Genomic DNA, 13950 nt, shown 5'->3' on the forward strand with positions numbered 1-13950 from the left:
TTATAAGAATAATGAGCCTGAGAGCGAAAATGTCCACATTTCAGGGAAGTAGCATAGTTCAGATACTGAGCAAGAGGTAGATAGTAATGATTCAGATGATGTCTCTGCAATATCTGAAGCAAAATATAAGGGAAAGTATGGCAGTCGGTGAAACAAATGCGCACTACCAAGAAAAAGTTCCCCTAACTTATCAAATCTGCTGCGAGAGTGCAACAGAAGAGCCAAGACAGAATACAGCTGGATTTTCTTCCGGGGGATGCAAAATGCGTCCATGTGAAAAGGACCAGAAAGCCAAAACTACCACCAACACTTGTTTCAGGTTAACATGTAAGGTACATTAATTTTCATTTTGTGAAGTATGTTCCGGCAACGGTTCTGATTAGATATAAAAGACAGACTCTTCAGAACGCACAGTCTTCCTGAGATTCATTTTTTGTCATTATGAGAAGTGAGTGTTTAAATCTCAAAAATCATTTATTGCATCTTTGAAATACTCTTATGTTGTGATGTGTGCATGTACATTCCCATTCCCTGAATAGTATCGTGCAATTTTTTTCTAATGGATAAAAAATACCCCACGCTTGTAGCAACGTAACAGGAGTTAATGGAGTGAACAACGAGGCATGCTCATGTGATTCAGTTATGAGACTGTTGCCTGTAAAAGAGTAACACCCTATTTCGATTTCCAATTTTGCATACATTTTTGATCTATCACATTGAATTATATTTGTTAACTGTAGATGTTTTCAAATGAATTTCAGCTCCAGGTATCGAGACAGAACTCGCCTTTTTTTTTTAGAAGAAGCATATCTTTCCGAATAGTTAGTGTAGTCACTTGCTGTCTGGACAAAACTCGCCCTAGGAATGTAACTCTACACTCACGTTGTTCGCCATAGACAACCTAAACCGAGCTTATCATTTTATGAGGTGATCAGATATTATATGGACCATTGCTACTGGCTTCACCTAATCCCGCACATAACTTGGAATATATCAGTAAATTCAAATGTGGAAATACTTCGCCGTTGAAGTGCTCTGAAAGATAAGTTCTGACATGTAGGACCAGTGAGCATTGCATAAGAAGTTGTTAGTTAACTGTCATACGGAGAGGGAGATATATATATTTACTTTAAAACTACAGTTCTCTTTGATAAATGTGCTTATGTGAAATGAGATTTGTGCTATATCTCGCATAGCCCAATTGTGTTGTTACTGCAATTTAAAGAAACCGCTCCATCAATCCCATTCGATACGTGATTGGAGTGTCGTTGTGACGACATAATCTTGCGCAGTGGTGTCTCGACATCATCTGATAATGGATTAAAACAGGATAAGCATATTATATTATCACGTTATTTGTAGTGAACACCACATTAAGTGTAGGGGCAAGTAAACAAAATTAAAAATGTCAGCTGGTTTTGATGAAAATCCCTTTGGGGAGCCAACAGAACCTTTTGCGGTAAGCAATGTGTATGGGCTGACTTTGTTTAGACGAATGTTTGACATACGTGTGCGAGAGTCATATGATCTAGTAACACTTTAACGTGTTTTTTTATTTTTCTTCTGTAGGATCCAGCAATTCAACAAGTGACCAGTAATACAAGCAGTGTACAGAGAGGTCTTGAAGATTATAATCCATTCGCCGACCAGGGAGATCAGAGATTTCCTGCAGTATGTTAATTTTTATCCTCTGTGTTAGACTATATTCAGATGTGTGCCACGTAGCATTGTAATTGCCCATATTGTTACGTTGTTGAACAACGATATAAGCCTGTTGTGTGTCAGTGCTCTCGTGTTAGCAATATGGGCGTTATCATTTAATGAGAGGTAACGCCAGTGTTGAGGTGTCACGTACGAAGTGCTATTTGTTGCCGACAGTTTACCATTGTTGATTTTAAGGATTATGGTCACTCCGCCACACAGTTTGTGATTTGGATGTCAATTTGTGTTAGACGTGGTATGCACGTATTGACAATGATAAAATATGGTATATGCGGTATTTTGACGATATAACGCTCGTTGCAGTAGGCGTTATTAGCAGTAGATTGTCAGACTGGCTTTTTGTTTGGGATCCAAACACAAGCACGAAAGTTGTGCCTTGCCCAGTTGTATCATTTGATTTGCTGTATTGCGCTGTTAAATCCAGCTCGTGTGTTTTCTGTGTCGTGGGCAATACATGATGGATATTGGCTGGAAGAAAAATCAGTATAAATGTAGTTATATCTCTCTTGAAGGGAAATAAGTGATTTTAATTATGAAGGAATAATATAAGTTACGTAGAGGCTGAGATTATTTTCCCTGCCAAACTGTATACTGGTATATACTAGGCTAGTGGTTTAGTATATCGGTTTTAATATTTGAGATTGGTCAGCTTAAGACAGAACCATAGCCATAACATTCAGGTATATTACTTGTTATGACATGAAATACCCAGTATCGAGTAAAGGTATAAAATCTGTTTGCACTGTAGAGCAGACATGTATATATCCTTTACAGTGATTACTCCCACCCTGTGCTTAATGTTTTCGTTGGGTGTTTTTTGTAACCATAGAATATGGAAAAGGACTTTATGGTGTGTGTAAAACTCATGAGTTGCCAACATAGCGGTATACATAGTTGGGGTATTAAGTTTTTAAATGAAACAATGGATGAGGCTGTAAGTGAGTAAAGGCATTAAAACAAAACAAGGGACTTTTATTGCATTGTCCAAAGTAATGAGAAATTGACATATAGGCTGCAAGCAATCTTGTTTACATTTATACACCTGATGCCTGAAGAGATTTATGTTGGAGGCATTCACTGAGTGAAAGTGATCCATAGTAGAGAGAAAAATGGCGTAATGATCAGTGTTCCTAATGTAGAGTGGATTTCATGAGTGGCAAATAATTATATTATATTAGATATATTGGTCCATGACCAGAAGTGTGGCATTATAGTTAAACAATTCTTATGTTGGAACAGTGCTTCCAATCAATTCTCCTCGTCTCATTTCTGCACCAAGCATATATTCAGTTCAATTGTGATGAACAAGTCTGTTATCTAGCCCTGCTTGTTTATTGCTGCTCAGTGGGCAACAGTGCCTTGTGCCAGTGCTGATAATCTTCTCTCTTTGACAGAGGAGTAACAGACATGATGTGGCAAAGATGGTCCCTGTTATAGATATTGACTAACAAGAATTAGACATATACTATTGTGGCAGCTAACAGATTTGAGTAATGGACATAGTTCAGCAAAAAACTGCAGAAACAGCTACAGGCAGTGAGTAAACTAAGAATTAGATGTGTGATTTCTGACTGTGTACAACAGTGATGATAATTATTTCAGTGGAAGAAGTGCACGTCTGGTGGTGGACTGAAATTGCTCGTGTTTTCTGTGTGGTGTTGCATTTTACTAACACAGTCATATGGCACAAATGAAGTGGTTGCAGTGTAAGACAGTCAAGCAGTCATACTGTGTATGGTAACGTAATTAATGTGACGGTGAAAAAGCAGTTGCGGAAGCTCTACAATATATCTCTATTATGTCTGTTAATAACATATAGCAACTCGTAACAATAACATTCATATTATTTGGAAATTTAATGGGATGGGAAATTTGTTTTGAACTATGGTTGTGTAAGAAATTGCTAGAGATTGAGTTTGATCTACAGAGTTAACGATCCTGCCAATCTAAGCAAGCAGTTACTCAGTAGCCATTCCCAAATGCTTTGGGTTGTGTTGCTCATTATTTCTCTTCCTTTGGAAGAGGCTAATCCAGGTCCATCATATGTTTTGAATACAATACGAAGGAATCATTTCTGCTGTCATTGAAGCACTAAGCACAGGTGTCGACTGCCAGTCTTTGAGACGGAGGCAAATTTTATGCTCCCATACTGCTTCTCTCGTCACTTGTTGTCTAAATTCTCATTCATTTATACTGGTCCCAAACTATTGTTAGTGCCCACATCGTCTGTAAAATTTTTCTTGAACACACTGAAAATGATCTTCTTAATGTTTAGGACAGATGTTGACTATGCTACAAAAATCATAATGGATATTCACATTGTTTGTTTGGTGACTAATGGTTTTGTGGTGGTTTGAAAGAAACTAATTATTGGAGTCAGATTCAAGTGCTCAACCAATTTGGTTTATTAGTGTTGTTGTATACAATGATTTAGGATTTATCGTAGAGAGTAATACGTGAAACAATTTTTCAATTGTGTTGGTTATTGATTTGTTCTTGTGTACAACATTAAAGCCAGAAATAATTCAGAATGTAAATCAGTATAGTTAGAAGTTTTCTTACAAGGGACAGTTAAATCAAAATGAGAAGGGTAAGAATAAGTAAGTAAACTATTTATTATTTCAGAAGTGTTCATCATATGTTACCAGAAATACACTCATCTCACTGTGACAAACCAGTTGTTGCCTCCATGGAAAAATGTCTGCAGTTGCATACAGAACCATGGTTGTACAGAGGTGTGCACCTCAAACCGAAGCAAATCGATGGCCACATGTTACCAAGTTTGACTGTGAAGTCCCAAACTCTCGTCAAGCAATTTCTATAATTTTGAAGTCGTAAGAAAGACATTTGTGGCAGTCAATTTGCTTTGGACGAAGTGCACCTCTGAGTACAGTTGTGGTTCCACAGGCAACCACACAAGTTTTCCCATAAGACAATGGCTGAGTTTCTCTCAAAGCGGTATAAATCATACTTTTAATTATTTCAAAAGTTTTCTTACTTTTCTATCTCATTTTTATTTGACTGCCCCCTTATATAAGTGTGTGAATACAATTACTATTTAAAAAAAAAAAAAAAAAAGCATTTCAGTTATCTACAATGAAGGAAGTAGCTGCTATTCTGTTATCACTGATGTGTATTCTCCAATACTATAGAAATTTTGCTAACTAACATTTTTTAGTTCTTATTTTAAATATGTCATTCTGCTGCTCTTTAACTTTGTTTGGTATTGAACTGACAATTTTCTCTTACAGCACTTTTTTATGTCACTTGGTGTATACTTAAGAAAATTGTTTCTAGTTCCTATTTCCTATCTTTGTGCTTGATTGTTTAACACTAACAATTCATGAGAATTCCTGGTGTACCTTTAGAAAACGTAATTCCATAAATGTGGGTACATGGTAGGATCAAGATTTTAAGTACTGTGAAAAAGTACTTACCTGACTCTTGATGTGAGATTCATTTGATTATTTTTATTGCCACCATTTGAAGAATAAATGGTTTGCCAGAGTGGAATTTCCTCATAACACGAGACCATATCTTTTAGGCTCTGTAATAGTGCAAGGTAGGTTCATGGCACTGCTCCAATATTATAGGCAGTTTTAATTACTCTTTGAACATGATATAACTGAATTGAGTGTTTTAACAATTTTGTATGCTCTTTCCACCTTTAATTTAAGAGCAAACGAGGCCATTATCACTCTGCACTTTGAGTGCTATTATTTACCTCCATCAGAAACATATGACAATTATTGTTGCAAAACCTCTTCACAAGTGTATAAAACGCCCGTAGACTTGCATGGTAACTGTTGTAGAAGTGGCTTAGCCATTACCTCATGTTTCCACAATGGTTCTGAGACTTCACGGTAGTTTGTTAGTACTGTACAGGGTATAAACAGCCATTGCCAAACTGTGATCAGAAACAAGCTTAGCCACCTGGTTGCAAATCATACTGCTAGAAACCATGCCATGCCCCCCCCCCCTCCCCCACCTCTCTACACACACACACACACACACACACACACACACACACACACACACACACCCACCTCAAGAAAGGGGGCAGCTGTGCCGACCCACTTTATCCAAACAGGCTCACTACCATTATAATTTTTAATTACATTTTTAGTCTCAACTAGGTTGTCTCCAACTCATTGTACTTATCTCCTACTCTTATTTTCTCACTATCCTATCTTTGTATTATGTTATGTGCGCAACTGGCATCAACCGAAGCGTCAGATTCCACCTGTTGACATAAGGCTGTTGTGGTGTGTGATGTCATGACGGCGCTGAGTTTAGTTTGTGGGAGTGGTGTGTTTGTAGGTGTTGTTTTGATGTGATCGGTGGTGCTCTGTGGTGGTGTGTTGCGTGTTAGGTGATGTTTTTGGTTTAATTCGCATGTGTGGCATATTTATAGGTGGCGTATTGTTGCGGTCAGTGGTTCTCTTTGGGGGTGTGTTTATAGTTAGTGTTATGTGGCATGTGGGTTAATTTGCATGGTAGCATTGCATGTGTATGGTATCGGTGGTGACGGTGCTTTCAACGGAATATTTTTCAGTGCGTTAACTATTTTGGTTTTGTTACATCAACATTATTGTAGGTTTTTTTCTGTTCGTAGTGTGTGAATTTTGGTATATCACTTTGTCTTTGGAAGGTATGGATATGACTGACAAGGTCAACAGTTTTCGGTTGCTGGCGATGATGGGGGACAGTGCGTTGTCTCTAATAAAATTTCTTCAGCTTATCGGCCTGTTGGCTGAAGTTGTGAAGTGTTCAATGTGCCGTGAAGAAATCAGGCTTATTAAAGTTCCACTGTCTCTGATCAGGGACGGCTATATGTGGAGATGTCGTAAGGATAACAGGTTGAGGGAAAGTGTTAGATTCCAATTTTGATTTACTAGGTTTTTTAGGGGATTGTGGTGGTGGTGAAAGTTTTGAGAGTTACAGTGTGGTATCGGTATTTGTTGTTGACCTATATAGGTCAACGGAAGTGTTAGATTCCAATTTTGTTGGTTTGTTGTGCTTTTTGAGGTAGTGGTGATTGTGGACGTGGTTGTAGTTTTGGGTTTCATGATTTGGTAGTGGTAGTTTTTGTTGACCTACCTATGTAGGTCAATGGAACTGTTATAATCCAGTGGATATTGTTTTTAGTAGATTTTGGGAAGGTTGTGGCCGTTTTATTTTACAGTTTTTGTTGTTTGGTATAATGGCGTGTGTTTATTTTTAGTTTGTCCGCACCCAAAAACCCCAGTTTCCACTGCTTGTCCCATTAGTTTCATTACATTTTTGGAGAATGTGTGTTTGTTTTTCGATCTATTTTTGTGTTTAATGTTATGTTTACATAATGACGTCATAGTCGCCGTATGGGAGTTGTTGTGAATGGTCATTTCCACCATATTGGTGACGTTATTGGTCAAAGCAGACGGGTGGAATCGGATGTTTCCGTTAACCCCTGGAACTGTAGGAACCATTGTCTCCCTCTCCCTCTCCCTCTCCCTCTCCCTCTCCCTCTCCCTCTCCCTCTCCCTCTCCCTCTCCCTCTCCCTCTCCCTCTCCCTCTCCCTCTCCCCCCCCCCCCAGTAACAAGATCAATGTTTGTCACTCAGTGGCTCTTGTTCCATGACATTTATTAACTCCCCTGCTAATTAGAATTAAGTATCTCCTTTGACAATTGCGGGAATAAATTGTGTAATTTCATCTGTAATTTGGCAGGTACGAGGTGCAGCGAACCCTCCGCCATACCTAAATGCCAGTGCAACACAACCAGCAGCTCAGCCAGCCATCATGCAGCCAACGCATGAGGCTCCACCCCCGCCATATACTCGAAGTGGTCAGCAAATTCAGCAGCAACAGCCACAGATAACAACAGCAGAATTCCAGGTTTGGTTGTGTGTTGAGTGAATATTCTCGTTAGTTGCAGATGACTTGGATACATGTGTGGTATTTGTCTAATTGATGAATTATCATAAATAAATCTCTTCTGGAATGTTCAGAAGTTTAAGATTAAGTGATGTTAAAGATAGTTAGCTTTACTTCAAGAAATCTTATTTTTACATGCTTCTGTGCAGGAACTCAAGGTATGTATGTACTAAGATCACAGAATTTTATGGCATAATCATAAATCTTTGGAAGGCTGTTTAGACTCGCAGTATATCTGATTACACGAAGATGATTTATTTGCTTCACAGCCCTGACATTACAAATCTTGTAGATACTTGGTTTCTGTACCAGTTACAGTAGCTATCACAAAGTACATTAGATTAGCTCTTACTACACACTGTTTAACAGTCGGCAAGATTAAACATTTATCCATTGAACTTAAATGTGTAAAGCAGCCTTCTAAAAACTTTGTAGTGTGTAGCTGCCATATTCAGAGAAGATTAAAGCCGCAATTTTTGTCCTGATCACAAAAATGGTACAGCAAATTCATTAGAGTTGTTAACCAAAAATGTATGTGAAATTTCTATGCCAGACTGGAACTTAAGAAATAACTGAAAGGTGATTGCTAAATTCTCACAATGGTTGTATTTGGACATCTCACAGAAAGCTCTCAGTACCATGATTGAGAAGTATTTCCAGTGATGTATTGGTGAAGTTTCATTTCTTTCACTAATGGAGAGAACGTTTCACTTTCCAGTAAATTACCATAATGCTCTAAATGGCCATTCAGTTTTACCATAGTCTGTTTGCTTTGTCAGTTGGCTGGACTGGAGGTTGCATTACACAAAATGTACACAGATTAAATGGGAAAAGAAAACAGAATGCTTTTTAGAATTTATTTTAATGTTGGATCTTGGGTAGTCAAATATATTAACAATTACAAACATCTAGTTAGAAATAAAACAAAAATCAAAGATAGAAGTCCAGGTTTTCCAGCCACTCAAATGCTTTGGACCCAGTTTGACATAGCTTTTACAGGTAGTCAGTGAAAGTGCTCAAGGGGCAGACATGTAGGGTATTGTGGCACTGCTTGTGCAGTCGCAGCTGTGGAGACTCACCACCAGCTGTATAAAATATCATATAATTAGATGGCTTCAAAAGGTGGCACATTTCTTTTCCTTAATGTCTGTGTATTTTCTCCTGCCACTGCTTGGTGAGCAGATTTGTTATCAGTCAAGTTATATTTTCAGAAATGGATTATTTTCATTTATGTATAAAATATCATTGTTCTCCCCGTCTTGCACCTCATAAGGTGACATGATGGTGTTTGATGGTTGTTTTTGACACTCAAGAATATTGATATGGTGAAGATGCCCACTTAAATTTCTTATACCCACAGAATTGAAAGTGCTGGTTAGTGGGCTCATGGCAATTATAAAGGTTGTTTTATGAAATTTCAGTTTGGTAATAAATCCTTGCTGAACGGTATAGTGTAGGACGACTAGTAGTTCTGCATTCGTGTCCATATTAGAATGATTACTTGCTTTCTTCTTACGTGAGGCGGAGTGATGCTGCTAAGTACTGAGAGCCACTGAGCTGGCTTATGCAGAGGTGTACTGGGTATAACACACCCTGGTTGTCAAAGCTGAACATTGTGTGTGTGTGTGTGTGTGTGTGTGTGTGTGTAGGAACTGTTGAGCCATACAACTGAACACGTTCCACATCATAACAGTTTCTCCATGTTATTGATCATTGGAACATGTAACTAACTAACTTCTCAAAATGTTTGTGTCAGTGTCCCGCATAGTTATAGTTAACTTTTGTTATAAATTGTTGCAGCTCTTCCCTGTTCTGAAGATGGTGTCGGTCTGCAAGTGGCCTAGCCAAAGTGATATCTCAGAGTCTTTGGATTACTGTTGTATTCAAATACTGTCTCTGAATATTACATATGGACGATAGTTTGCATATGTGTTACTGAGATGGAGTTCTGAAACTTCTGTCTTCAGTGATTTGGTTTTAGCTTTCATGTCAATCTAATACATGTGTATCCTCTATCATCATTTCTTCTATCCCAGAGACAGCTCTTTTAGGTCACTAGACAGATATTGTCGGCTTACGTTCTTAAAGTGGATCTTCATCTAGGGAACTACTACTGTAGTTGCCTTTTATTGATTTTTTCTTAATAGTCGGAAGAGAAGTTGCAGGCTTCTTATAAATATTCAGCATTTAATTGACTGTACAATTAATCAAAATTTGAATATTCGAACAATTCTGTGGTGTATGATTTCAAATAAGGTGAAACATACAAGCCAACTTCATTGTTTACAGTAGTAACTGGTTTATTTTTGTTGTTGCATGCATTACTTCTTACGGGTTTTAGTATTGGACAGTACTGGAGGAGTTCCTTCCTAAAGTTGTAAAGGTTTTTCTGCTTCATTTAACATTACCCTCAGGGTTTTCTTAATTCATGGAGGGCAAACCCCCTAGATTTATTTATATTAGGAGTTTTGTTGCACTTACATCCATTTAACCAGTCTTCCCATTGCTTCTTTATTTGTACTAAAACATGTTATGCTTAAATGTCTCCACATGGGCTTAGTAGTCTCTCTCCAGTTGATTCCATATCAGCATATGAAATGTAATCATATACATGTCTTCTTCATTGTTATTGTGACTGTTGTTAGAGATACTTCTGCTATCTTTAAGGGAACACACTGTAATTATCTAACCCATGTTAATTTAGGCAAGTATTTGACCCATTTCTGAAGAAGAAAAAACTATTTCGTGCAGGTCCTTAATATTTTTACTGTATGTTACATGATGCTAATAGTCAACTGTACTAAAATCTACTTTATCCATATTATAGTTTTAAAGAAATTCTTTTGAAATTTATTAACAAAAAATAATTAAGTTTTTTCTGCAGAAAATATTTTTTTTGTGAACTTCCTAATGGGGAAATATTAATGAATAATAGTAGCAGAGTTGGCTTTTTATGTTATGCAGAGTCTCTGAAAATTTCATTAATTTATCTATGATATTTTCTGATGTAATGAGGCATATGTACTGAAAATTTTAGTTTGTGGGAAATTGGCTTTAAAGAAAAAACTTTTTGACATTTGTTACTTACAGTTAATTAAAACTGTCCTGCTGCATATGATGACCCTTCTTTGGCTTCTAGCAGGTCTTCCAGCTTCTTTTTCACTTTCCTGGATGTTTGTGTTACTTTCTTGGCCATATTAAATGCAGATCTGTCTGCATCAGCTATCCTTATTTTACCACAATTTTGCAGCCCTGTGATCATATTTTTACCAGGATTAATTCCCAGCTTTTTCAGTACCCAACACTTTCCAATATTAACACAATTGAATGTAATAACAGCATCAGGAACTCCTAGTTTCATTGCATGCATGCCTACAAATACAGTTTCAGGAAGGTGGTTCCAAATTATGCTGTTGAAACATTCATTTGGGTTCTGTCTCTGCCCATGCAAACATTTCCTTAGGTCAGGATGAGCCAAATCTCTGAAAATAGGTTTAATTTCTGTAATAACAGCAGCAGAAAGAGGATGCTGGTGAGAATAAGATTCTCCAGTTGCCTGTGCCCTATTGTATTTGCACCATGAATTTTCTCCTGATGGACACAATCCATGATACGGCTTATTATCAGCAGAGGACTTACAGAAGAATATGGCCCAAACATCTCTCTTCATTGCCTCCTGATTTTCTTTATTTCTCCTATTTGCCTGCCCATAGTATACCTGCAAGTTTTCTATTTCAGTTTTAGTTAACCAACTCTGTCCGGTCAACAGCTTTTCATCTGATAATTTTTTTCCCTCTCATATCAACAGTCAGTTTTCTCAGCCTTGTTCCCAAATGTTTTTAAACATGGCCTACACATTCTATTTTGTTAATAATGGCATCTCCATATGGCTTAGAGTTCACCACATTGTTGTATACCTTGTCACCATTGCCAAAATACTTGGTATACTGTACGCCTCTTGTTTCTACAGAGTCACGAAATTTGTTGTACTCCATGAACTTCCATACCACCACTTGTTCCTCTAAAATTAGCCACACAGATGTTCTTTATGTTCATTGACTTTACAACATTTGCAATATTTAAACATTATCTCCACATCTAACACTTTACCGATGTCTACACTCGTGGCAGTCACTACTCCATTCAGAGGAGTATGTCCTCTTTTCTGCCTACTTCCATCAAGTGCAACTAAAATATCCGAACATCCATCATTTTCTTCCACTGCTTCCCTAGCAACTGGTTTCATGCTTTCCTTGCTGACCTCAGATACTGCTTTCTCTAATATGGCAGTCAGTTATTCAAATTCATTTGGTGGTTAATGTGAAGAAAATGTTCTCCCTGCAGCCATGCCCTTGCCAATGGATCGTAAGGCATAAATTAATCTAGTATAAAAAAATTAATCTAGTATTGATTTCATAAGGGCGACTTGCATCTACCTCCCCATGAACCATGGACCTTGCCGTTGGTGGGGAGGCTTGTATGCCTCAGTGATATTGATGGCCGTACCGTAGGTGCAACACAACGGAGGGGTATCTGTTGAGAGGCCAGACAAACATGTGGTTCCTGAAGAGGGGCAGCAGCCTTTTCAGTAGTTGCAGGGGCAACTGTCTGGATGATTGACTGATCTGGCCTTGCAACATTAACCAAAATGGCCTTGCTGTGCTGGTACTGCGAATGGCTGAAAGCAAGGGGAAACTACAGCCGTAATTTTTCCCGAGGACATGCAGCTTTACTGTGTGATTAAATGATGATGGTGTCCTCTTGGGTAAAATATTCCGGAGGTAAAATAGTCCCCCATTCGGATCTCCGGGCGGGGACTACTCAAGAGGATGTCGTTATCAGGAGAAAGAAAACTGGCGTTCTACGGATCGGAGCATGGAATGCCCGATCCCTTATCGGGCAGGTAGGTTAGAAAATTTATAAAGGGAAATGGATAAGTTAGATATAGTGGGAATTAGTGAAGTTCAGTGGCAGGAGGAACAAGACTTCTGGTCAGGTGAATACAGGGTTATAAATACAAAATCAAATAGGGGTAATGCAGGAGTAGGTTTAATAATGAATAATAAAAAAAACAGAAGTGCGGGTAAGCTACTACAAACAGCATAGTGAACGCATTGTTGTGGCCAAGATAAATACGAAGCCCACACCTACTACAGTAGTACAAGTTTATATGCCAACTAGCTCTGCAGATGACGAAGAAATTGAAGAAATGTATGATTAAATAAAAGAAATTGTTCAGATAGTGAAGGGAGATGAAAATTTAATAGTCATGGGTGACTGGAATTTGTCAGTAGGAAAAGGGAGAGAAGGAAACATAGTAGGTGATTATGGATTGGGGCTAAGAAATGAAAGAGGAAGCCGTCTGGTAGAATTTTGCACAGCGCATAACTTAATCATAGCTAACACTTGGTTCAAGAATCATAAAAGAAGGTTGTATACATGGAAGAATGGTGGAGATACTAAAATGTATCAGATAGATTATATAATGGTAAGACAGAGATTTAGGAATCAGGTTTTAAATTGTAAGATATTTCCAGGGGCAGCTGTGGACTCTGACCACAATCTGTTGGTTATGAACTGTAGATTAAAACTGAACAAACGGCAAAAAAGGTGGGAATTTAAGGACATGGGATCTGGATAAGCTGAAAGAACCAGAGGTTGTACAGAGTTTCAAGGAGAGCATAAGGGAACAATGGACAAGAAGGGGGGAAAGAAACACAGTAGAAGAAGAATGGGCAGCTCTGAGGGATGAAGTAGTGAAGGCAGCAGAGGATAAAGTAGGTAAAAAGAAGAGGGCTGCTAGAAATCCTTGGGTAACAGAAGAAATATTGATTTTAATTGATGAAAGGAGAAAATATAAAAATGCAGTAAATGAAGCAGGCAAAAAGGAATACAAACGTCTCAAAAATGAGATCGACAGGAAGTGCAAAATGGCTAAGCAGGGATGGCTAGAGGACAAATGTAAGGATGTAGAGGCTTATCTCACTAGGGGTAAGATATAGTGCCTACAGGAAAATTAAAGAGACCATTGGAGAGAAGAGAAGCACGTGTATGAATATCAAGAGCTCAGATGGAAACCCAGTTCTAAGCAAAGAAGGGAAGGCAGAAAGGTGGAAGGAGTATATAGAAGGTTTATACAAAGGTGATGTACTTAAGGACAATATTATGGAAATGGAAGAGGATGTAGATGAAGACGAAATGGGAGATAAGATACTGCGTGAAGAGTTTTACAGAGCACTGAAAGACCTGAGTCGAAACAAGGCCCCGGAGTAGACAACATTCCCTTGGAACTACTGACAGCCATGGGGGAGC

At 38.1% G+C, this 13950-nt stretch overlaps 1 protein-coding gene across 1 annotated transcript in view; it reads left to right on the forward strand.

Annotated features, from left to right (window-relative positions):
* The first annotated feature begins 838 nt into the window (after positions 1–838).
* LOC126281177 (secretory carrier-associated membrane protein 1) overlaps positions 839–13950 on the forward strand; it is a 59847-nt gene continuing 46735 nt past the window's right edge. Inside the window, exons 1-3 of the mRNA XM_049979866.1 lie at positions 839–1459; positions 1570–1671; positions 7432–7599. Coding sequence (XP_049835823.1) covers positions 1406–1459; positions 1570–1671; positions 7432–7599 — 324 coding nt within the window. The 5' untranslated portion in view covers positions 839–1405. The remainder of the gene's footprint in view (positions 1460–1569; positions 1672–7431; positions 7600–13950) is intronic.

Source organism: Schistocerca gregaria, chromosome 7 (genome assembly GCF_023897955.1).
Source record: "Schistocerca gregaria isolate iqSchGreg1 chromosome 7, iqSchGreg1.2, whole genome shotgun sequence".
Lineage (NCBI taxonomy): Eukaryota > Metazoa > Arthropoda > Insecta > Orthoptera > Acrididae > Schistocerca > Schistocerca gregaria.